Source organism: Manacus candei, unplaced genomic scaffold (genome assembly GCF_025592945.1).
Source record: "Manacus candei isolate 608988 ecotype Guabito, Panama unplaced genomic scaffold, ASM2559294v1 h1tg000225l, whole genome shotgun sequence".
In the NCBI taxonomy this organism is placed as follows: domain Eukaryota; kingdom Metazoa; phylum Chordata; class Aves; order Passeriformes; family Pipridae; genus Manacus; species Manacus candei.
Genome location: NW_026138273.1, coordinates 114,605 through 138,423, shown reverse-complemented (window position 1 = coordinate 138,423; position 23,819 = coordinate 114,605). Strand labels below are relative to the sequence as shown.

At 57.2% G+C, this 23,819-nt stretch overlaps 2 protein-coding genes across 2 annotated transcripts; both read left to right on the top strand.

The window, feature by feature from the left end:
• The first annotated feature begins 3,232 nt into the window (after positions 1–3,232).
• On the top strand, positions 3,233–16,016 carry LOC127464455 (zinc finger protein 239-like). The gene is made up of 4 exons (XM_051774793.1): positions 3,233–3,283; positions 7,472–7,550; positions 7,739–8,561; positions 15,878–16,016. Exons 1-4 carry the CDS (start codon positions 3,239–3,241, stop codon positions 16,014–16,016), a joined length of 1,086 nt encoding a protein of 361 aa, XP_051630753.1. The 5' UTR covers positions 3,233–3,238.
• Positions 16,017–16,855: 839 nt separating this feature from the next.
• Positions 16,856–23,170, top strand: LOC127464454 (uncharacterized). The gene is made up of 17 exons (XM_051774792.1): positions 16,856–16,882; positions 17,028–17,107; positions 17,225–17,345; positions 17,659–17,748; positions 18,143–18,247; positions 18,463–18,628; positions 19,102–19,196; positions 19,642–19,791; positions 19,987–20,141; positions 20,493–20,628; positions 20,713–20,847; positions 21,055–21,231; positions 21,497–21,652; positions 22,092–22,193; positions 22,466–22,568; positions 22,866–22,925; positions 23,012–23,170. Exons 1-17 carry the CDS (start codon positions 16,856–16,858, stop codon positions 23,146–23,148), a joined length of 1,995 nt encoding a protein of 664 aa, XP_051630752.1. The 3' UTR covers positions 23,149–23,170.
• Positions 23,171–23,819: the final 649 nt, after the last annotated feature.

Here is a 23,819-nt window from a genome sequence, read left to right as displayed (position 1 = left end):
ATAATAGGGGATATCAGGCTGACTTGCTAAAAAGCACAATGGACCTTACAATTAGCTTGTGCCATGAAGTTACATTGTACCATACTCTGGCTAGTTTCACATCCTAATATGATTCCTTTCTCACGCCTCTATGCTCCATTGATCATCTAATTCAAAAGTACCCCCCTTACATTTGTTTAAATATAAAATGAACCAAGGACAATTTTTGAGAGCTTTGCATTTAGATTTCATTAGTCTGAAGCAGTAAAATAAATGGTCTTGTGTGTATTTGTCTGTATAGAATCATGGACTGGTTTGGGTTGGAAGGGACCTTAAAGGTCTTCTCATTCCACCCCCTGCCATGGGCAGGGACACCTTCCACTAGAGCAGGTTGATCCAAGCTGTCCTTGGACACTTGCAGGGATCCAGGGGCAGCCACAGCTTCTCTGGGAATTCCATCCCTGCCTGCCCCCACCCTCCCAGGGAAGGATTTCTTCCCAGTCTCCCATCTAACCCTGCCCTCTTTCAGTCTAAAAACCATTGCCCCTTGTCCTGTCCCTCCAGGCCCATATCAAAAGTCCCTCTCCCTCCTTTTTATAAGCCCCCTTCCCTGGTGGGGTGTCTTCAGCTCCTCCCAGGACCTGTGTGTGTCTGTATCTATCTTGTATCTGTCTATATTTATAGACAGGATATATTTTAATACATTTATATCCATATATTTCTACTTAAATATTTATACATTGTAAATATTAATGCACACAATTATATTAACTTTGTGTCCAGACCTACCCCTTCCCCTCTGTAACATTTTTGGGGGATTTATTCCTTGGGATTTCCATGATCTCAGTTACAGTGGAGCAGATCTTTCCCACCTGGATCTTTGCTACATCAACTTCAAGGTGGCCAATCTGAGCCGCTGCAACCTGGCCCGTGCCAGCCTGTGCTGTGCCAGCCTGGAGAGGGCTGACCTGTTAAGATGAAGCCTGTGTTTGTGCATTTCTATGGCCCAGAAAAGGTCCAGCTGTGGTTTGTCCAACCCTGAGAAGGGCCCACAAGGGCGGCACTGAGTCTGTGACCATCTCAGCCCCAAATCCCCTTGTCCTCCTCCAATTCACACAGCTCTGAGGCAGCACCACTGTGCAGCTGCTATGTTTCTGACTGGTTTTCCTCCCAGAACCCCTTTCTGTGTGTGTTCCAGGTGCCAGCCTGAAAGGAGTGGCCATGGAGGGCAGTCAGATGACAGGAATGAACCTCCGAGTTGCAACGCTGAGAAACGCCAAACTAAAGAACTGAAACCTCAGGGGAGCAACGTTGGCAGGAACTGATTTGGAAGTGAGTTGGGATTCATTTTCCATCCTATTCCTTTCTCTCCTATAGTCAGCTGGTAATTTGGGGGGATTGCTGGCTTTTGGCTGACCTCTCCAGCTTCAGACTACAATGGAGTTCAGGTAAATGGACTTCAAGTAAAGCTTTGAACAGAGTTCTGGGTGCATTCCATTGAGACTTCTTTTCCCCTTCTGAATTGTGACCTGTCAGGTTGTGACCTCCAGGAAGCCAATTTGAGGGGCTCTGATGTGAAAGGAGCCATCTTTGAAGAGATGCTGACCCCCCTGCACATGTCCCAGAGCGTCAGACAGGGAAGAGAAGACGTCAGAGAGGAAGGAATCCAAACATTTGTTGTGACTTTCTTCTCCTCCTCCTCTTCCTGAGTTAGAAGGAATGGTTATTAGACAACTTCCATTTGCAGTAGTGCCTAAGCAGACTCTTTCTGATCACTTTTGGGGAGGGAATTTTTGTTTCAGAGGTGGAAAGAGAGAGTTTCTCCCTTTGTGAAGAGAGTGATGAAGTGGGCTGGTTCTGAAACCAGAAAGAGGGGGGGAGGGTTTCAAGACTTTCATTGTTTAGCATTGCCTGACTTTGGAATGCATTTTAATTTCTAAAGCACAATATATGCAATTCTATTTGTTAAGTCTGTAGCTGCAATATGAATAGAAAATGTTATTGCTGTATAGTAGCAAAGAAAGTGGAGGTTTCCAGGTAGACAAGTGTCTTTACAGTCAGTGTCTTCATTCCTGCAGGGTGTTAATGCCAGGGGTGGTCACACAGTGCCCACAGGATGTGTTCAGGTCTCTGCTGGGGTGGAAACAGTGGGGAACTGTCCTCAGAGGTCCTAAATTGCTGTGGAGTAGTTGGAGTGTAGGTTTAGAGCAGCTTTACCCCCTCAAATGTGCAGAGGAAGCTGCTGCCCCTGCAGGGACCTGCCCAGAGCCTGGATTGAGTTCCCCCTGGAAGATCCCTGAGCAGAAATGGGCTGTCTTAGTCAATGCTCTCCAAAGGAGTGTGAAATTGGACTCTCAATCCCAGCTGGGAAGAAAAATTCCCCTGCTTCCACATGTCCTGAGCACTCCAGGCTGGAGTTCTTGTAGCTTTTTGATTCTTTGTTGGGAATTCAATGGACAGAGGAAAACACAGAACTGTCCTCAAAGCAGAGAGAAGCTCTGGGGCCACAGCACCTGCTCCCCCCTCTTCTCATCCCTTCAGGAGATGAAGAAATGGCCCTCAATGTTTCCCCTCAGTGTACTGTGGAAATCCTCCTTGAAAGTATGGGCATAATCCCATTTGCCAGTCAGATCCACTTTGGACTGCCTAAAGTAGCTGTAAAAGCATCTTGCCTGGAGCCAAGTACCCCTTCCACACTTGCTTCACCTGTGGAAAAAAGCAGGGAAAGCTGTTTTTTGTGTGAGCACCCTTTGTGTCTCAGTGTTTGTGATCTTGGGAATCCTCATGAACCTGGAACAATGCCAGATTATCTGTTGTCTAAAGATATGTACCTGGAGATTGTTTTGGGTTTTTTTTAAATCTTCCTTGCAAATACAACTAATAGAAAACAATGTAAAAAAAAAAAAAGAAAAAGGGAAAAAAAGAAAAAAAAAGAAGAAGAAAAAAGAGAAAAAGGAGGAAAAAGAGGAAAAAAAGAAGAGGAAAGAAATGAAAAAAAAAGGAAGAAAAATAGAAAAAAGGGAAAGAAAAAGGGGGGAATAGAAAGAAGAAAGAATAAAGAAAGAAAAAAGAGGAAAAAAAAGAAAAACCAAAAAGTCCATGCCAATGGCCGCTTACCCCCGCGAGAACTACAAGTCCCAGAGTGCACCGCGCAGGGCGGTGGGCGTGGCAGAAGGCGGGCGGACGGGGCAGTGGCCGCGCGCTGATTGGCTGCAGCGGGGTCTGTGCAGAGCGCCGCGTTGGCTGCCGGGAAGTCACGATGGCGCTGGGGCCTTCTTTTGTCTGTGAGACCGGGCGGGAGCGGGTGAGAGCGGGCTCTCGGGATCCCCTCGGGGGCTGCGGGTGGAAAGGCTGGAGGGCTCGGGAGGGTTTAGCGCGGGGGTTCGGGGGTTCCCCAGAGGCAGAGCGCGGGATTGCAACCCTGTCGGGGGCCGCGGGGCCCGGGAGGCCTCCCAAGAACCCGGATGTTGGATTCGGGTCCTGAGAAATTCCTTCGGAAAAAAAATTCAAAACCACCCGACCAAAAAAAGAACCCTAAAAAAAGGAAAAGGGAGAAAAAGATGAAGGAAAAACTGCAAGGGCCAGGATGATTTTATTGCTTTGCTTCAGTTTTTCCTTGGTCTCCTCCTTCTCAGATTCTCTGCTCCCTTCCTTTACACAAAGCTCTTCTGCTGTTCTGTGGTTTTGTGGTCCCTTAGGGGCTTTTAGGGGTCCCTGAGGCGTTTTTAGGGTGTCTCCGGAGGGGGGTTGATGTCGTGAGGGGACTTAGGGAGGAGGATGAAGGTCCCTGAAGGGGTTTGGGAGTCCGTGAGGGAGTTTTGGAGTCTCCGAGGGAACTGAGAAGTCCTGGAGGGCTTTGAGGGATGTGTCTTTGAAACAGTTTTGGGGGTTTCTCGGGGGATTTTGGGAGTCCCAGAGGGTTTTGAGGGTCACAAAGAGGGTCTTGGGTACACTAGGGGGGTCTCAGGACTCACCTGCTCATGGTGCTGTTCCTCCTCTTTCCCCCTAGACATCATTAACCTCCCAAAACGTGCCCTAGCCCCCATTTTCCCTTTAATTCCCTCCCCACACAGATCCCTTTGACCCCCCCAAGACCCCTTTTAACTCCCCCAAATACACCCAAAGCACCCCAAAATCCCCCAAATCCCCATCAACCCCCCCACCCCAGATCTCCCCAAATCTCCCCCACCAACCCCCCTCAAATCCCTTCCAAGGCCCTGCAAAGAGGGATCACCCAGCACCCTGGGACAGGAGCACAGTGGGCTGTACTGGGGGCACTGGGCTGTACTGGAAGGGCACTGGGGGGGGCTTAGATGTCCCACGACAACGTGGCCCAGCTCTAGGAGAGATCTGGGGGGCAGTGAGGAGGTACTGCTCTGTGCTGGTCTGCACTGGTCTGTACTGGTCTGTATTGGTCTGTCCTGGTTTGTACCCCCAATCCCCAAAGCCCCTCCCCAACTCCTCCAGGACCCTCGCAGACCCCAAAGCCCCCAGGCCCCCCCAGACCCCTGACTTGGTCCTGCTGCCCCTTGAGCATCTGCAGCTGCTGCAGAACCAGGCATTTCATCAGCAAATGTGCAGGTGACCCCAAGCTGGGGGTGTGTTGATGTGCTGGAAGGCAGGAGGGCTCTGCAGAGGGACCTGGCCCAGCTGGATCCATGGGCTGATTGCAAGGGGATGAGGTTCCAGCAGGCCAAGGGCCGGGTCCTGCCCTTTGGCCACAAGAAGCCCCGTCAGCCCCCCGGGCTGGGGCCAGAGTGTCTGGAGAGCAGGCAGGCAGAAAGGGAGCTGGGAGTGGGGATGGACAGGAAGCTGAAGAGGAGGCAGAGTGTGGCCAGGTGGCCAAGAGGGCCAATGGCTGGTGGCCTGTGTGAGGAAGAGTGTGTCAGCAGGAGCAGGGAAGGGATTGTTGGGCTGGAGTGAGCGCTGGTGAGGCCACCCCTGGAGTGCTGTGTCCAGCTCTGGGCCCCTGAGTTGAGGAAGGCCCTGGAGGGGCTGGAGCAGGTGCAGAGAAGAGCAGCGAGGCTGGGGAAGGGAGTGGAGCACAAGTGGTGTGAGGAGAGGCTGAGGGAGCTGGGGGTGTTGAGGCTGGAGAAGAGGAGGCTCAGGGGAGACCTCCTGACTGTCTGCAAGTCCCTGCCAGGAGGTTGGAGCCAGGTGGGGGTGGGGCTGTTCTGCCAGGAAGCAGCAGTAGGACAAGAGGGCTGGGTCTTGAGCTGTGCCAGGGGAGGTTTAGGTTGGATAATAGGAAGCAGTTTTTTGCTGAGAGAGTCATCAGGCCTTGGAATGGGCTGGGCAGGGAGGGGGTGGAGTCAGCGTCCCTGGAGGTGTTGAAGGTGAGAGTGGATGTGGCCTCAGTGCCATGGTCTGGGAAGCACAGCGGGGTTGGATCCAGGGTTGGACTTGATGATCTCAAAGGTCTTTTCCAACGTGGCTGATTCTGTGATTGCCATTCCTATGGCAGCACATGCTTGAGGCTCCATCCCCAGGGTGATAGAGATGTCTGTCCATATCTATCTCCAAGGTTAGTCTGTAAATGTGTGATGTTAGAAAAGCAGGCTGAGTTGTGGGCTGGTTGTAGAAGGAGAAAGAAGCCCAGAGGCCAGTGCAAGCAGGCAGCCCTGAGCTTGCACCTGATGTCCCCTCCCTGCAGGTTCCTGTCCTTGAGCCCAGGCCCTGAGGTGAGGCTGAGAAGTGGCGCGGAGGTGAGCCCAGAGCTGTCCCTGAGGTGAGGCTGAGAATAAGTGCAAGGCAGAGGTGCTGCTGAGGAAGGAGAGCCCTGTGGTGGGGAAGAAGAGACGAAGCTGTGCGTGCCCATCCCCGAGCAGGTGCTGTGTCCATCCCCTGTGTGCCAGGTGAGCTGGGGCTTTGCTGCAGAGCTGCGGGCGCTGATTTGAGCGTCTCCAAGTGCTGAGATGGTGGGCACCCAGGAACACAAACTGTGCCTGGCCACGGAGCCTGCAAGGAGGAGCAGAGACAGCCCTGGCAGTGTGGGGTTCCAGGTTGTCCCTGTGCCTTCCCCTGCAGGCCCTGGCTGTCCCTGCTGGGCCCCTGTCCATCCCCATCAGGTCCCTGCCCGTCCCCCCGGGCTGAGCTCCCCCCAGGAAGTGCCGTGGAGCTGAAGCTGCTGCCATCCCCCCCTGCAGCCACTGCCCCAGCCAAGGGAGCAGCAAAGGCAGGGCCAGGAGCAGAGGCAGCAGCAGGGGAGCCCTGGGGGGGCCGGGAAGCTCTTGTGTGGGTCAGGAAAGAGGCGCTGGGCACGAGGCCGGGGCTGTGCTGAGCAAGCCCAGCCCTCACATCCCCCCAGCCAACGCCGGCTGCCCGGGGGGCTTGGGAGGGACCCCCAGCCCGTGTGCCCCACACTGAGCTGGCAGAGAGAGAGCCAAGGGACAGGGTCACGGGCAGGGCCACGGGTGAGGGACAGGCAGGGCCATTGCAGGGCCACGGTGAGGGCACAGCCTGTGGCAGCAGAGCTGCCCAGGGCCGGGGGCAGCCGGGGGTGTTGGGACCAGGCAGTGCTGGGGCCGAGCAGAGCACGAGGCCTCCTGCAGAGCCCTGGAGCAGCCTCCCACTTGCCAGCCCTGCCCTGGTGGGGTGACACTGTCCCCTCCCTACAGGACACTCCCCCAAAATCTTTGGAGGGACCTTTTGTGTCTATTGCTGGTTGGTGATTCCTGCTGGGGACCCGAGGGAGCCTCTGCAATCCCATCCATGCGGCACAATCTCCTCTCCAGAGCTTGACTCACTGCAGACTTTGCAGGGAAATCTGTGCTGGCAGCCTGAGTATGTCCCGATCCCCTGCGCTCCCCCCAGGATATTTGGGATGAGTTCCCCCTTTTCCAGAGCACCCACAAGATGGGGGGAGAGGTGCTTCTTTTCCTGCTGTTCCTGTTGCTGCTCTGCCCCTGTCCCTGCCCTTCCTGCCGCTGTCGGGTGAGTGGAGCAACCACGATGGGAAAGGGGCGAGAGAAGCGACACAGGAGCCTGAAACTGGGGAGCAGAGAAGGGGAAACCTGGACAGTGGGGACATCTGGGATCCCTGAGACAACAGAGTGGAGAACCTGGAGAGGGGGAATGTCTGGGAATGTGGGACCCGTAAGGCGAGAGTCACAGGAGAAGGAACCCTTGGGACCCCCAACACTCCCAGAATCCCTAAGTGGGACCTCAGCATCCCAGAGAGGAGAGACCTTCTGAATTCCAGAGGGGAGAGATGAATGACAGGGAACTTCTGGGAGAATTTTTTTGGGCTAATCTTAATATTTTGGAGTATTTTTAGCTAAATTTCAACTTTTTGCAATTTGAGGGACTAAGGGTCTTCTTGCTATTTCTAAGTAATTTTTATGTGAATCTTGGTGATTTGGGTTTTTCTGGACCGAATCTTGGTGTTTTGGAGGTTTTTATGGTCACTGGATGCCCGGTGAGTTCTAGAGATGGACTTGGGCAGGAGGAACCCCCAAGCCAACGCGCTCAGCCCTTGTTTTCCCCCCATCAGGATTTGTCCTTCCCAAAGCTTGGGCGGATGGAGGAGGAGGCTGCGAGGAAGAGGAAGATGCCTTGGGCCCCCCAGGCAGGTGAGGAGGAAGTCAGTGTCCCTTTGGGCGGGTGTTGTGCTGGCTCTGTCAGCCCAGCATGGCCCCGGCTGCAGGACAACCCCGCTGGCGCCGCCGTCCTGCCGGGGCCGGAGTTGGGGGGATGTCCTTGGCCTTCCCTGTGGGCCGGAGGCAAATCCCCTGCCTGTCCTTCTTGCTTCCTGCCCCAGGCCCCGAGCTGAGGAGGGAGAGCCCGGAGGACAAATCCCCCCGTGAGACCCTGGTGGGAGAGGCCGTTTTGAAGGGCTCCCCGGCGCAGGAAGGCAGCGGGGAGGAAAAGGGCCGGAGATCCCCCCGCAGGAGGGGCTCCAAAGCCAGCCCAGGGTGCTCTGAGGAGGAAAGAGCCAGCCTGTGCCGGGAAGGGGACCGGAGCTTGAGGGGGAGCTCTGAGCTGGTGGTCCCTGAGCAGCCTCCCAGCAGGGAGAAGCCCTTCAGGTGCTTGGAATGTAGGAAGAGCTTCAGGAAGAGCACTGACCTCCTCAAGCACCTGCACATCCACACTGGGGAACGGCCCTACACATGTAGGGTATGTGGGAAGAGCTTCAGGGACAGCTCCACCCTGATCCGCCACGAGCGCATCCACACTGGGGAACGGCCCTACACCTGTTGGGAATGTGGGAAGAGCTTCAGCCAGAGGTCCCACCTCCACACCCACCAGCTCATTCACACTGGGGAACGGCCCTACAAGTGCTTGGAATGTGGGAAGAGGTTTCAGACCAGCTCACATCTCCTCCTGCATGAGCGGACACACACGGATGAGAGGCCCTTCCGGTGCACTGACTGTGGGAAGGGCTTCAACCAGATCTCCAACCTCCTCACCCATCGGTGCATCCACGCTGGGGAACGACCCTACAAGTGTGGAGAATGTGGGAAGAGGTTTCAGACCAGTGCGGGTCTCCTCCTGCATGAGCGGACACACACGGATGAGAGGCCCTTCCACTGCACCGACTGCGGGAAGGGCTTCAACAGGAACTTCACCCTCATCACCCACCGGCGCATCCACACCGGGGAGAGGCCCTACAAGTGTGGGGAGTGTGGGAAGAGGTTCACCCACAGCTCTACCATGACCAAACACCAAAGGACCCACCAATAAAAGAAACCCTAGTGCTCCAACTGCTGGAAGAGCTTCTGTTGCTGCTTCCACCCCGAATGAAGCCCCTGATGGGGAGGCAACCCCTGGAGTCCAGTGACTGTCAGTCCATCCCTTTCGACCAGAAGAGGCCAGTCCCCTTTCCCAGGGGCAGCTTCTTCCAACAGAACCCTTCTTGGGGACTGTGTGGCGATTCCTGTCTTGGCTGGGGACCCCCCAAGGTCACTCCTGGAGGTTGAGAGCAGAGATCTCCCCACCAGCGTTGGTCTGGGGGAGTTCCATCCCTCTCTAATTAAGAATTATTGCTTTTGTGCCAGCTTGAGTAGAATTGCTTCAACAATTGCTTTAGTGTAGAGCACTGTCCTATCTTATGCTGTACACCTGGTAGTTTTAGTGTGTATTTTGTGCAGTAAATAGTTGTGATGAAGATCTTTTGTCTGATCATTTGTATCCCTAAATAAATTCCTTTTTATCAATAGATCTGATTTGCCATCAATAAAACCTAGGGGACCAAAGTGATTCAGTCACACTTCTGTAATTTCTCTAAACTGAAACTGTTGGCATGATCCAAGGCTGAGATTGGATCCAGCAGCCCCCAGCACCGTACAGAAAGTTGGGAGCTCAGAGGGGCCACCCCCCTTTCCCAGCCCTCCTGTGCCCAAAGGCTCCCATGGTACAGTTTATCCCACCACACTACCCCTGCTCTTTTACCCTTCTCCCTGTTCCTCCCACTTTTTCATAGTCCACTCAATCCCCAGTCCCAATTAGGATCACTCTGGGGGTCCCAATCCCCATTTTTCCCCCCTCTCTCACCCCTTCCACATCATCTGCACACTCCCCAGCCCTCTCATGCTCAGTTTGGGGGTCCCACCCTCCTCTTTCCCCACTCTCCTGACCTCTCCCACTTATTTCCCATCATTCTCAATGGTCCCCCCCTCCACTTTTGGGGGGTCTTACTCCCCTCCCACTCAGTTTGGGGTCCCACTACCCCTTTATCCCCTCTAACCCCCCCTTTTCCCACCGACCTCCCCCTTACCACCCCCCGCTCACCCGAGAGCTCCTCGCCCAATGCAGCTGGGGGGGCTCCCAGCACCACCAGTGCCCAGAGAAGTCCCCCCAGAAAAGGGGTTGGGTGAGGTCCTGGGTGGGCTTTGAGTGTGTTTGGGGGTCCTCGGGGAGCTCTAAGAAGGTTTTGAGGGGTTCCCAGCACCTTTTGGGATGAGCTGGGTGCCTACTGAGGGGCAGGTGCCCTCCCAAAGCCCCCCCAGAGTGGGGTTACACGGGGGGAAACAGGGGAGTCCCTCTTCCCGATCCATCCCGAAGCCAGTTCTGCCCCCCCCAAACTCGGCTCCACCCCTCGTTATCCACCCCCCCTCCCCCACTGCCCCCCAATAACCGGGACTGGGGAGAACTGGGAAGCTTTCCTGGGATCAGGAGTGGCAGCAGGGGAGGGGGGGACACACGACCCCCCAAAATCCTCACAGGGAAAGGAGGGGTCCAGGCTGGGCCCGAGGCCCCGGGGAGGGACTGCGGCCGCCGCCGACTCAGGAGCTCTGTGGGGAGAGAAAAGGGGGTGACAGCGGGGTGGGGGGTCCCCGGGGGGGCACAGACGCTCTGGGGGGACACACGACCCCCTGGGACCCCCCTCACCTTCTGGCGCAGGTAGAAGCCGAGCCCCAGCGCCAGGGAGACGAAGGCCAAGAGGAAGCCCCCGGCCCCTCCTTGGCAGCAATTGCTCAGGCTGATGGAGCCCGGCAGGGCCGGGGCCGCTGGAGGTGTCCGATCCCGGCAGGAAGCGGGGAGGGCCCGGCGGGGTCTGAGAGAAATAAATCAAGGCAGATCTCTCTCTTTCTTTTATCCCCTCGACAGTGACCATCAAGAGCTGTCCCTGCTTCACAGCAGAAGCTGCACACACTTCAACAAAGTCTGTGGAAGAATCTACTCTGTCAAAGTTGGCCCTGGGCTTTTATGCTTATCCAGTGATGGATCTCCAGTCACATATTCCCAGGCCAGTGAGCAGCTGATCTGTCAAACTCTGCTTCCAAAAGCAGCATGTGTGTTGGAAGGTTGGGGAACCAGGCTGGGTTTGGCACAATTCAACACTAAATCAACCCTTTGGCACCAGCAGTAACTCCCCACAGAGAGCTTGCAGTGCTTGCATTCTCCCATCAGATTCTTTTCCAGGTAGAACATCCTGCTACAAGGGGTCTGTTACCACCCACCCCAGAAAGGGGGAGGTAACCAGGTTCTTATTAATAAATCCCTTGGGGTGGATTAGAGTGAAATGAGACCGAATAATTGGTGTATGAAAACATATATATGTAGGGTTTATTTTAGAACAATTTTATTTCAAAGGTAAACAGGTATGTTGCCATTTTGGGTGTTATCATCTCTATCTCTCATCTACAGCAATATGGCATAAAGGTAACCTTTAGGGAAAATGCATAAGGGAAAGGCAGGATAAGGGTGAGGGAGAGTAAGGGAAAGCAAAGCTGAGAGTGGAAAGATGTCTATAGTCACCACCCACGGGGTCCAGCGATGGAACTTGGGAGTTGCAGCTTCCATGTCTGTCAGTTGAAGTGGTGGTCTTGATCTGTTGGGGGTGGGGGAGGGAAGCCCCCACACTCCAAGAAGTTATGAGTTATTATATCCATGGATGGTGTCCCGGGCCGTGCCTCGAGCCTCCAAGGTCTGCTGGGCCTGCGCAGAGTTCCCGTGAGGGGCCTGGTAAACACGGCTCCTCTCGCCTTTTCAGGGCTTGATGCCTTCTGCAGCACTGGCAGGGGGGATGGGTCCAGCTGCCTCTTCCCAACCTGCAAAAGTGCCCTGGCAATCCCAGAATGCATAAATCATTGTGGCAGTTTGAGACCCTCAAAAATCCAATTTCCAAGTCCTAGCCCCCCCCCCCCAATTTGTTACAGTGTGAGAGGGTTTTCAGACAAAACACAGCTCAGCACGGGGGGAAAGGAATTATATTACAGTATATTACTTACACAAATAAATACTATAATACATTATATACACAATTTTAACTATCTCTCCTATGGAAAAGCAATATATTTACATTAGATCAAATCCCTCCTTTCCCTCCGATAAAAGTTCTGAAGGGAAGATGAAAAGATCCTTTCCACTTTCAGGGCAGCAGTGTCTCTCCTCTTCAAGGCAGTAGTCACAGTTGGATTTGTCAGAACTGGAAAATCTCTCTCTCTCTCTCCATTACAACACAGGGGTCTTCTCTCACCCCTCGGCCCTTCAGCTCCAGCTGAAGGTCTCTCTCCCGTGGACTGCGAAAGCAGGGACAAGGCTCACCTCTCCACAGTCATATCACGGGGTACTGGGCACCCCTGACAGTCCCTTCCTCAGGGGATTCAAGTTCCTCCTGAGTCAGAACGTTTAGGGCTTTCAGTTCAGTTTTTGCCCCAAGTGTTCTAGCAGAGCTCCTTTGCTCCGTCTCAAACTGTCAGCATGGGGAAGGGGGGCAGGAAGGCCTCTTCCCCCCTCCACATTCCTCCTGGCTGTCCTGCTCCAGCTCCAGGACATCTCTGAGCTTCTCAGCTTCTCTCTCTCTCTCTCTAGTTGCTGCTGCATTTCAGGACTCCCTTCAGGTGGAAGTCCACCCCCTCCTCCCAAGAGGGGTCTCAAAGGGTTTGGAGAAATAAAGCCAGGCTCACCCCAAACAGTCTCTGCTGAGCCTGGTGCTCTGTCTCTCCGTCGGGCATCTCTGTGTCTCTCAGCTTGGCTCTGTACCACCTCGCTCCTGCTGACTGTCTTCTTGGCTCTCAGCCACAGTTCTCTGTTCGGTGCTGTCTCTGTCGCCGCTCCTGCTGCCCACTCACAGTGGAGAAAAACTCCCTCGGCTCTTGGCCACAGTACTCGGCCCAGTTTAACACTGTTCCGAGTTTCTACAGCCCCAGCCGGGGGGCTGGGGGGTCTTGGCCCCCAGCGGGGCTCCCTGACCCCTCTCTCTCCTCGTGGTCTCAGACCATGGCTGCTGCTCTTCTTTCAGCTACGTAATCTCTTCTTTTCCGTCCTGTTGTGATATGTTTAATTTTGCAGGGGTGCTGATTGGGTCAACACCAAGAATACCACCTCCTGGGGTTAACCACTTTCCAACTCCAGGGGAAAACCCTTTTTAACCCAGGACAGTCATGAACCATTTCAGTCTCTGACACTCCTCACCTTGACCAGTCAGTGCCCGGGAACAGCCCTGGCAGCCCAGCCCCCAGGGGCACACGATGTGCTGCTGGGCTGGAGAGGACCCTCCTCAGCCTGGGCAGCAGGGCTGCAGGGGGGGATTCCCTGCCCCTCCCCAGATGGGCCCTTCCTGCCCACCAGCTCCTGCTCCAAAGGGCTTCCACACACCCTGGGCCACTTGTCCCACTTGGGCACTGGAGCTGCCCCAGGGCATCTCTGGGCAGTGGTCAGCTCTGGGACTGCTCTGGCAAGTCATGGCCTGAAGCCAGGAGTGTGGAATTTAGGAAATAGCTGAAATCTCTGCAGAACAGAACTCTTGGTGACTGCTGAAGGCTTCATGAACAGCATTGCCACATCTTTTCTTTTTTTTTAAATTCATCAATTTTTTGTAGGTGAACACCAGGACTATGAGACTTGGAAAGAGCAGCTTTAGACACGGGCCCGCTGCAGCAGCGACTTCCGGGATTGAGCAAAGCAGAAAAACAACGACCACTTGTGTTATTTATTGTAGGGGTTGCCCCCCCTGAACTGTGTATTTTTCCTGACCCACAGGGGTCCCGGGGGTCAGCCATGATGTTGCCTGAAAGCTGGGACTGCTCAGGGCTGGAGCTCAGCCCCAGCACAGCCTCTCCCAAAGAAGGACAGGGCAGAGGGGCTCTGGGCTGTGGGCAGCGAGGGCCAGCTGGGCTGGCAGGCAGCTCCAGGGCACCTCTGGGGCTGTCAGAGAGGGGCTGTTCCAGGACCCTTTGGGCTTCTGGGGGTTTCTTTGGTCTGATTCTGTAGAAGAGACACAGAACTGAGGCAAGAGCAGCAGGACTACAGCTCCTGGCCCCTCAGATGGACCAATGCGGCCGCTCAGCTGGGCTGTGCCAGCAGATGACAGCTCCCAGCATGCTGAGGATCCCGGCCCTTCCAGCTGGATCCCCCTGGGTGCCATCCTCCCCACTTCAGCCCTAAGCCCCCCCAGGACTCCACCAGCCTGGTAGGGCCACTCAGCCACCCCTGGGGCAGCTCGGGGTGCCGCGCAGGGGCCTGGGGTGCGGCGAAGGCCTTGGGAGGGCTCCTGAGCAACCCAGTGCTGGAAGAGCTGTTGAGTGGGGCAAAGCTCTTGCTGGTCAGTGGGAGAAAGAGAAAAAGGTGACAAAAGCCATGGTTTCTGTTAAGCTTGAGCAAACGTTGTGCATTTACTGTGACTGAAGGGCTCTGAGGCCAGGCTCTGCAGTGTGGGCACAGGAAAGGGATGTCCTGGGGGCACGCAGGGCTGTCTGAACATGGAGCTTCTTGAGTTGTCCCGAGGAGACATGAGAGCAAAGTGGGGCCTGGAGACACTCTGAGGGCAACTGGGCGCCCAGGGCTGAGACTGACCTGTGTCCCCAGGGACACCCTGCCTGTTCCAACCTGCGTGGTGGCTCCCTGGGACCCATTGCTGGGGGCAGGTGCCATGTCAACAAGCACTGGGACCTGTTGCTAGCGGCCAGCAGCGTGTCACAGAGGGGCCCTTTGTGACACCCACTGCAGCAGGTGTGCTCAGCACGACCGTGGCCCACGGTGGGTCAGTGTCCGTCAGGACGGCGACCGGACAGGAGAGGAGTGCGGTGCTGGCGAGAAGCCCCCGACTGCAGTCCACGTCTTGTCCACGACCCTTGGTGGCCCCGTGGGAACGCGGAGTTTGGCTGCGGTGCTTTGCCAAAGTGTTTTTGCCTGAGGCACTTGGGCCGAGGCCTTTTGGTCGAGGCGCTTTGCCTGAGGCACTTTGCCTCGGCCTTTGGGCTGAGACACTTTGCCTTGGCCTTTTGGCTGAGGCACTTTGCTGAGGCCTTTTGGCTGAGGCACTTTGCTGAGGCCTTTGGGCTGAGGCACTTTGCCTTGGCCTTTTGGCTGAGGCCTTTTGCTGAGGCCTTTTGCCTGAGGCGCTGTAAGGGGGATATTTTTGAATTAGATGATCAATGGAGCATAGAGGCGTGAGAACGAAGTCATATTAGGATGTGAAACTAGCTAGAGTATGGTACAATGTAACTTATGGCAGAAGCTAATTGTAAGGTCCATTGTGCTTTTCAACAAGTCGGCTTGTAAGGTCCATTGTGCTTTTTAGCAAGTCAGCTTGATATCCCCTATTATCAGAGCTGAGTTTTTCCTTGGTTTTGCTACATATTGCAAGATAGATACATCTACCCTTGAAACACAATGGTAGAGGTCATACATAGGGGTGAGAAAGATGATGATGGGAGGAAGATTATGTGGGCAGGGGTCGCTGGCCCCTTGCCCTACAGCAGGGCATGCACAGACTGTTGCTATCAGGTGATGAACAGGCGGGGTTTGGCTGCCACTCAGGCATCACCTTATACTGCGTACTGGCCCTACGTAGTGTAATGTGGAACTGATAAAAATGGGGTGTCGGAGCTGCTGAGTTGAGCAATACTCATCCTACCACCGAGACTGTGTTGCTCCGCGGGGACGCCCGCTAAGCATGGGTACCGACCAGCTGCTGCAGATCCTGACAGCCCTGGCCTGTCTGTGTGGGTAAGCACAGTTTTTTGATAGGAAGCAACTGAGAGAACAAACTTTTTAATATCCTTTTTGTGTTCCTTTAATTCCCCTTTTATGTTTATAGTATTTTTTTTTCCTTTAGTTTCCCTTTTTACTAACCAATATCGTGTTATCCATAATATTGTGTTAAGATCCTTTTTTGGTATCCCTTTTTCACTAGTTAATACTGTATTAAATGCTGTTCGTAGTATTTGTTTTAATGCCACCCGATAAGATAGTTACTTTGTATCCTTCTTTTTAGTTTTTAATTCCTCTTGCTAAGTTTATTACTATTATTATTATTCTCACTGTAATAAAAGATATTTTGTGTGCTTGAGTATTTTTTGGCACTTGTCTTTATTCCGGACATGTATCCGAACGTACTGCTACAGGCGCTTTGCCTGAGGCGATTTGGCCACGGCATTTTTCTCGAGGGTGTTCGACTCCACCATTCGGACGCCCTCCGTAGGCAGGCTCCCCTGTGTTCTTTGATTCACAGGATGGAGAAGAGACCCCCCGCCTGCCCCAAGCAGGCCTGGATGGAAGACAGCTCTTCCCAGGAGAGCCGCTCTCCAGGTCTGCAGCTTCCATCCTCCTGTGAGGTGACCACCATGCAGCCCCTGAAGCTGGGTGAGTGAGGGGCCCTGTGGGGCTGGGCAGGGCTGGGGCCCACCAGCACACCCTGTAGCACACCGGGATCCCACTTTCCTGGCCAGCTGACAATGGGGGTCCTGGGGTCAGCCGTGATGTTGCCTGAAAGCTGGGACTGCTCAGGGCTGGAGCGTGGCCCCAGCACAGCCTCTCCCAAAGAAGGACAGGGCAGAGGGGGTCTGGGCTGTGGGCAGCGAGGGCCAGCTGGGCTGGCAGGAGGCAGCCGTGCTGTGGGAGCCTGGGCCTTTCCTGCCTGTCTGCCATTGCCTTCCTCAGCCCGGGGCACTGGGGCTTTCCCGGGCACGGCAGCTCCTCTGCCAGGCACCCTCCAGCCAGGAGCTGCAAGGGAAGGCTGTGCCAAGGCAGTGGGCAGAGAGCTGGGTGGAAGGCAGATATCCTTTGCTCCCTCCTCTCGCTGGACCCTCTGCAGCTCTCCCTGCTCTTCCCCCCCTTAGATGCCAGCTGGTTGCCCATCTACAAGGAGGAGCAGGAAGCTGTTGATTCCATCCTGGCCTTTGTCACCAGCCCCAACAAGGTAACTGCAGCCAGCTGGAGGGTGGCTGTGCTGCTGTCTGCTGGCAGGGGCTGTGCTGCCAGGCTGCTGGAGGGGTGCTGGCAGGGCAGGGCTGCTTCTCCTGCAGGGCACTGCACCCCCAGTGCTGCGGTCCCGCTGGCTGTGTCCGCCCACTCACAATCCGTGTTTGTGTCTCTGTCCCCCGGCTGGCAGGAGGAGAGAGACAAGGCCACATTTCTTCGGAGCATCTCCGTGCTGTGCCGAAGCGCCCTGAAGCATGGCCTGACCCAGGGCCTGGACCTGTTCTGTGACATGTACCAGCTGTCAGAGAACATCAAGGTGAGGGCACTCTGGGCAATGTGCCGAAGGGAGCAAAGCCCCCTGGCACAGGCAGCCTGTGTGGACAGTGCTTGTGCGGGTCAGGGACTGGAGGCCCTGGGTGCTGGCAGCTGCCAGCAGGTGCCATCCCGGTTGTGCTCTGCAGGCGCTGCTGGAAGAAGAACCAAGGGACCTGCTGCGCACAGACCTTCGGCATCTTTCCATGCTGGCTCTGGAGAAATTGAGGTACCTGCCCATCTGTCGTGGGCCCTCTGGCCCAGAGGTCCGATGCCACCCGCACGAGTCATCGAGGGGCTGCTCCCAGCACCCGTGTGCAACCAGTGTCCTGCCCTCTCCCTGCAGCTTGGTGGACACAGCGCTGGAGGGCAAAGCCAAAAGCCTCCTCCGTGCGTGTTTCTCAAGTGTCTTCTGGCTGCCTGCAGAGAAGGAGATGCCAAAAGGGGACCTTGCCCTCTACATCAAGGTAAGTGCTGGGTGAGCTCCAGAGCACTCCAGCCCCTCTGGCCTGCTCCCTGGCTAGCCCATGCTGCCACAGGAGCAGTGATCCCAGGCAGGGCAGGGTCTTTCCCACCCTCGTGCCTCTGTCCCCTTCCCGTGGGCCTGGCTGCATCCCGTGCCACAGGCTGCTCTGCCCTTGCAGATTGTCTATGCCCATGTCTCTCCTGGGAAGTGTGGGCATCCTCCTCCTCCTCCTGTGGCACGGGGGGTTCAGATGGCTCTCCTGGGGCTGGAAGGAACAGCAGAATGACTGCCATTGCTCTCTGTGTTCCTTGCAGACCCTGAACTCCATGGACAGCATGCTGAGGACAATGGTGCTCAACTTTCCTGCCTCTCGAGTCAGCGAGGAGCTGCAGGGCATCTTGGAGGTCTGGCACAAGCAAAAATGGGGGGAGTCCCAGAGCTGTTTCTCAGCCTGGAGGGGAGGGTTTGCCCACTCCTGGCTGAGTGGTGCCCAGAGCAGTGCTGAACAGGCAGAGTGCCCTGCAGGGAGGGTGCCCACCTCCTGTGGGGAAGCAGGGGCAGGCCCCAGGCTCTTGTGGAGCACAGGGGCTGCAGAGGGTGGCACCTGCCCTCCTCCTTGGCCATGAGGTTGGATCTGGACCTTTGTGCCTGACCTGGGGCAGACACCCCACTGCAGGCTTTGCTGGAGGGGAGAGGAAGCCTTGAGGGATGGGGCGAGTGCGGCCCAGCAGTGGAGCTGTGCTGCTGCTGGTGTTGGAGTCTGCTCCCAGGGTTCACCCGCTGCTTCTCTTGTCCCAGCTGCTGCTGGACTTCACCAGATGCAAGAGAGAGGCTGTGAGGGAGAGGGCCATGGCAAGGATCGATGTGCTGGTCTGTGTGCTGTCCGACTATTCCACTCTGCAGGTAAGGACCAGGCCCCCTCCAGCCAGGCCATGCCCCCATCCCTGCTGCTCTCCATGCCAGGGCTGCTGCCCACATGGCTGCTCTGAGAGACGGGGACGCAGGGCTCTGCAAAACCTGATCTCCCCAGGAATCCAGCCCTGGGCAGACTCTTGGATGGGGGGCTTTGGCACCACCTTTGTGCCCTCAGCCCTTCTGCTCATGCCTCCCTCATCCAGGCCCATGCCAACGTCAGAAGAGGCACTGCTGGACCTGTCTGCTCTGGGGAGATCCAGCTCCCATTCCTAGGAAAGCTGCTGGGGCGTCTCATCCTTTTCCGGTTCTCTGAGGAGCAGACAAGTTGTGCAGCTTTCCATGCTCTTTTTGCCCTGGCTGAGTTCATCTGTAAGTAAAAAAGGCAGAGCAGTGCTGGGCTTCATTGCTCTGCACACAGACATCTCCTGAGAGATCTGCTTCCTGACCCCCTTTGCCCCTCCCAACTGCTTCCCAGAGCTTCCCAGCTGCCCCTTTGCTGCAGAGCCTGAGCGCTCTGCTCAAGGCCAGGATCTGTTTGCTGCTGCTCTCCTTCCTCCCCTTCCTTTCAGGATCTTGCAGCCCGCTGGTTTGTGGGCCCCACAGCCAAAGTCCCTCTTGACTTCCCTGTCCCAAAGCCACGTCTTCCCTGGTGGGGAAGAGCAGATCCCCCACCCTGGCTGGTCCCTCCAGTGCCTATAACAAGAAGCTGGTCCTGATACCCTCCCAAAATCCTGGACTGTTCCTGTCCTGCCCCCTTGCCAGCAGATGCCAGGAGGTTTGATGAGCTTGCTGGCAAAGCTGCTCTGCCTTCCTGACTCTTGTGTGTTGGCCCTGGTGTTTAGTTGAATCCAGGCTAAAGGACAGAGCAGACCAAGTCCACCGGAAAGCTGTGACCACCTCCGTGCTGTGTTCTCTGAGTCCCAGGGACTGTGCCAAGGTAAGGAGCTGTGCCCTTGCTGGGACTCCTGTCCGTGGCACCAGCAGGGCACTGGTGTGGGCCAAAGGACCCTCAGCTGGCGTGCCCTCAGCTCCCTGGGGAGAGGGTTCCTGCCATCCTTGAGCAGGGACAGCACGAGGGCTGCACTCCAGTGGCCCAGCAGCAGCTTCAGCCCCAGCAGGAGCTCCAGTGCTCCTGGCCACCAGCAAGTCCCTGGTTCTCGGTGGGGCCAGCAGCCTGTACCCATGAGCCCTCCTCCCCCAGCAGGAGGGCCCTCTCTGCTCATCCTCTGCCATGCAGGGACTGCAGGCACTGCTGCCAGCTTTGCTGTGGGCACTGCTGTCAGCAGTGGTGGGCACGTCCGACCAGGGCCGCTCGAGCTGCTCAGCCAAGCAGCACCATCAGGGCACTCAGCGTGACGTGTCTTCCTTCCTTGCTACCATAGGCCTTTGGAAAATACCTGCAGTCCCACGAGAGGACGGATGTCATCCTCGTGGCCATCGAGGCATTGGGAGATGCCAGCATCCTCGACCAGCAGGTGCCCAGCAGCCTGCTGGATGTGGCCTTGGAGGACCCGGATGTCTGGCTGACAGATGTAAGTGGGCTGTGGCTGCATTGTCGTGCCCTTCAGCCCTCTTGGGCCTTGTTCCTCCCTGCATCCCTCCCTCCCGAGCACAGGGGACTTGGGCCCCCCCAAGCCACCTCAAGGCAGCAGAGAGGAATGGGAAGGGCAACTGAGCACATGGCTGCACTCCGGGGGCAGTGCCATCCTCACCTGTATTCCCTGCAGGCGCCCAAGATAGTCAGCAGCATCCTTGAGAGCCTGCCATACTGCAGCACACAGGCAGCGCGGGAGAAAGCGGAGTCACTGCTTCACCTGATGACCAACCTGTACCCCACCACAGTGGTCATCCTCCTGTGCAAGGCAGCTCTTCAAGGAGACAGGTACTGGCCCTGATGGCCTTGAGGGTGGGCTTGTCCCCTGTGGGGAGAGGGACCCCGAGACTCTCTGGCTGCCAGAGCCAAGGAACGCTGCAGGACAGCCTGCAGAGTCAGGCCCTCCATCCCCCCACGCTTTCCAGCCCTGCTTCACAGCAGCCAAAGCTGGCCCAGCCAGCCCAGAGCCAGCACGGTGCTCCAGCCCCACGGGGAACACGCCCTCAGCCCCGTCCTGCCCGCGTGGGCAGGGCCCCCGGGGACGCGCAGCCAGGGCTCCAAGGGGCAGGTTCTGGGGGGCTGCTCCAGGCCACAGCCCTGTGGCTGAGGCAGCCCTGCTGACAGTGCTCTGCCTTCCAGCACTGCGCCGGAGCTGTGGGAGCTGATGTCCTCCATGCCGGAGACACTGGCCAAGATCTTGGAGGGCTTTGCCAACCTGCTGCACAGACAGTGCTTCCGCTGCTCCGCAGAAGGCCCCCGCACCCAGCCCATGGCTGTGAGTGACCACCAAAGGCCCTGGTCCCCTCCCACCAGCCCTGCAGGCTCTGCGGGCCCCTCACGGCTCTGTTTGCTCCTGCAGTCATCCTCCAGGAAGGCTGAGTGGGAGGAGTTGGCTGAGGAGCCCGACCTCGAGAGCCATCAGGGCTGTCCAAACGTGAGGACGGCCAGGCTGCTGCTGGAAGGGCTCGTCGGGCTGTCACAGAGAGCCGAGATGGTGAGCAGGGCGGTGTCAGGGGCAGCCCTGTCGGCAAACGGGGGCTGGGGCTGGGTGGAAAGCAGTGGCTTGGCCTGGCCTGGGACTCACAATGTGGGGTGACTGCTCCAAACGCCCTCCCTGCCATGGTAGGGCCTGGGGTGGCTGCCTGGGGAGCTTTTCAGGCACGACCCTCTTCACCCAATGGACATTCTCTTCTCTCTACAGGCCAGAAACATTGAACTCTTCCTGCCGGGCATGATGAAGATCCTGCAAGTTGGCAGCGAAGATGCCAAGATGAAGATCCTGCTGGCCTTGCGAAACGTTCTGCGTCAGCTGAAGAAGACCAAGGCCAGCTTCATCGCTGTGCAGCTTGTGGGGAGGCTCCTGCCCCTCTTTGACTCGGTAAGGCTGATGTGGAGCCTGAGCCCCTCAGATGGGCACTGGGCAATGACAGCTGCCCTGCAGCCCAGCCCTGCGAGCAGCACTTGGAGCCAGCTCTGCTCCCCTGGGCTCTCCTGGGATGGCTTCTGGGCCGTGCAGCCCAGTGCTGCTTCTTCTGGGATGTGAGGCCGGAGCCGCTGCCCTCCCTGCAGCCATGATCAGGGCCCTCTACACTGTGGGCAGGGAGCTGCTGTTTGCAAAGCTCCCTTTTCCTGCTTCCTGCCAGGAGTGCAGCGAGCTGCGAGAGCTGTCCATCCGCATGCTCACAGAGCTGCTGCAGTTGGTGGTCGGCAGGGATGAGAAGAGGATGAGGAAGGAGGTGTGGCGAGCACTGGTGCCTCTCCTCTTCCGCATGAGCGACCAGGTCCCCAGCGTGGCCAAGGTACAGGTTTGAAGGCTGAACCCTGACACACAGAGGGCTGAGCTGACACCCCCAGGGCTCCTGGGCATCGGGGCAAGGGCAGCTGACAGCGGGCAGCGCTCCCCCAGCACAGCCCGGGGGAAGGTCCGTGCGGAGCCAGCGCCAGCAGGGCCAGAGAAGCTGGCACGGCCCTGTGCAGCACCTGCCCTGCCTGCTCCTGCAGGGCTCGGCAGCAGCCCCTGACCACCACGGCCTGAGCAGGGGCATCCCCACAGGCTGTGTCAGAGGCCAGGCCTTTGAACCTCCACGCCTGTCCCCCAGGGTTGTCCCCAAAAGGCTCCCAGACATTTGGGCTAGGGCATATCCCAGATTCCTAAAGGTGGGATCCCCCCAGGAACAAAGCCAAGATGTCTCCTTGCCCAGGCCCCCAGGCCATCTCTGAGCTCATGCTGTCCTGCAGGCCTCCAGGGAAGCCCTTCTTGCTGCCGCCGAGCTGCTGAAGTGGAAGACGCTCAAGCACCTGCTGCAGAGAGAGCGGCTGTGGGAGCTTGGAGCGTGCTTGGTAAGGACAAGCTGAGGGGCCCGGGCTGGGGGAGGGCTGCTCCTATCCCATGTCTGGGCTGGGGGCTCTGCAGCTGGGCAGAGCCTGGAGCTGCATCCCTATTGCTGCCCTCAAGAACAGAGCCCCAAGGGCTCTTCTGCTGGCCCCTGTCCCCTCCCTGTAGCCAGCAGGAGGGGAGGCCTCTCCATCCCAGGAGGTGCTGGCAGGAGGCACTGCACCAGCCAACTGCCCCAGTGACAGCCCTGGAGAGACATGCCTTGTTCTCTCTGCAGCTTCAGAACAGCAGGAGCAGGGCTGAAGACTTCATCCACCAGAGCCTGCCCTACCTGCAGGACCCTCAGGCCAACGTGCGCCTGGCGGCCGTCAGGTTCATCGGTGAGTGCCAGCCCCTGCAGTGCCTCTGGGGCAGCCTGGCCCCTGTGCCACTGCTGCCCCAGCAACGAGGGGCAGTCCTGGGGCTGCTCAAGTCCCGGCCACCCCAGGCAGGGCCTTGCCTCCCTCTGCCAGCCCTGCCCACACAGCGGGGCTTGGTGGCCGCCTTGCTCAGTCCCACTGCCCTGAGCTTCTGGGGACTCCTGGGCTCAGCCCTGCTGAGGGGGAGAAGGGTAGGACTGGGGGCCCTGATACTGGGAGCAGGCTGGGGAGCAGGGGCTAATGGAGCTCTGTGCCCAGGACTCATCACACGGCGCCTGAGGGAGCAGACCACGGAGAGTCAGGCTGACATCCTGAGCGGTGAGTGGGGAGCACGGTCTGTTGGGAATCCAGAGGTTCTCTGCAGATGGGGGGTTTTAACTGGGTTCTGTTTCTTTCTGTCACAGCACTTCAGCCCTTGGAGAGAGACTGGGACATCTCTGTCAGCTCCCTGGCAGCTCGGACAGCCTCCATTCTGAGGAGTCCTTTCGTGCAGCAAAGACCAAGAGGCCTCCTGCGAGCACTGCGCTGCTGCTGGCCGTGAGCCCAGCAGAGGTGCAGCTTGCCTTGGCTAAAGGACTGGGGATGAATAAAGCTGCAACAATGTGCCCAAAGCCCTGGTGTCCTTCAGCTGCGCGGTGCTGAGTGTGCCGAGCCGACCGTGTCCTTCCTGGGATGTCCCGCAGGCAGCGGGACGCTCCCCCCTCAGCACCCCTGGCCCCAGGCTTGTGGGACAAGCTGAGCCCTGGCTGGGGCTTTCCCCGGGAGAAGCCACCTTGGCTAAAGGACAAACTGCTGCCCGAGCCTTCTCACCCCATTTCAGGGCCACTGCCAATGTCACCCTGCCCTCTGCCCGTGTGAAGCTATCCCCCCTGTCTGTCACTCTAGGCCCTCGTCCAAAATCCCTCTCCAGCTCCCTTGGAGCCTCTTTTTGGCACTGGAAGGGGCTGCAAGGTCACCCCAAAACCTTTTCTTCTCCAACCTGGGCAGCCACAGTTATCCCTGTGTCCCCACACGGTGCCCCACTCTGTGACCCCTGTGTCCTCCCAGGCCCAGCACCCCAGGAGGTGGCACGGCAGCAAGCCCTGTGCTGCAACCATGTGTTGCTTTGGACCTGGCTTCCCACCAAGTCCCTGAGACCCAGCAAAAAAGCTTACTTCCCAGAGAGAAAAAAAAACCCAAATAGCAGAGCTAGAGCAAAAACATAGATGTACA

Bases quoted from the DNA above. Each gene is read 5' to 3' on its own strand.
- LOC127464455 (XM_051774793.1), top strand. From the start codon at position 3,239: ATGGCGCTGGGGCCTTCTTTTGTCTGTGAGACCGGGCGGGAGCGG. The intron at 7,551-7,738 runs GTGAGGAGGAAG...TTCCTGCCCCAG, and splicing joins GCCTTGGGCCCCCCAGGCAG to GCCCCGAGCTGAGGAGGGAG. The intron at 8,562-15,877 runs GCGCATCCACAC...TTTGATTCACAG, and splicing joins TTCACCCTCATCACCCACCG to GATGGAGAAGAGACCCCCCG.
- LOC127464454 (XM_051774792.1), top strand. From the start codon at position 16,856: ATGTACCAGCTGTCAGAGAACATCAAG. The intron at 18,248-18,462 runs GTAAGGACCAGG...TCCCTCATCCAG, and splicing joins CCGACTATTCCACTCTGCAG to GCCCATGCCAACGTCAGAAG. The intron at 22,926-23,011 runs GTGAGTGGGGAG...TTTCTGTCACAG, and splicing joins TCAGGCTGACATCCTGAGCG to CACTTCAGCCCTTGGAGAGA.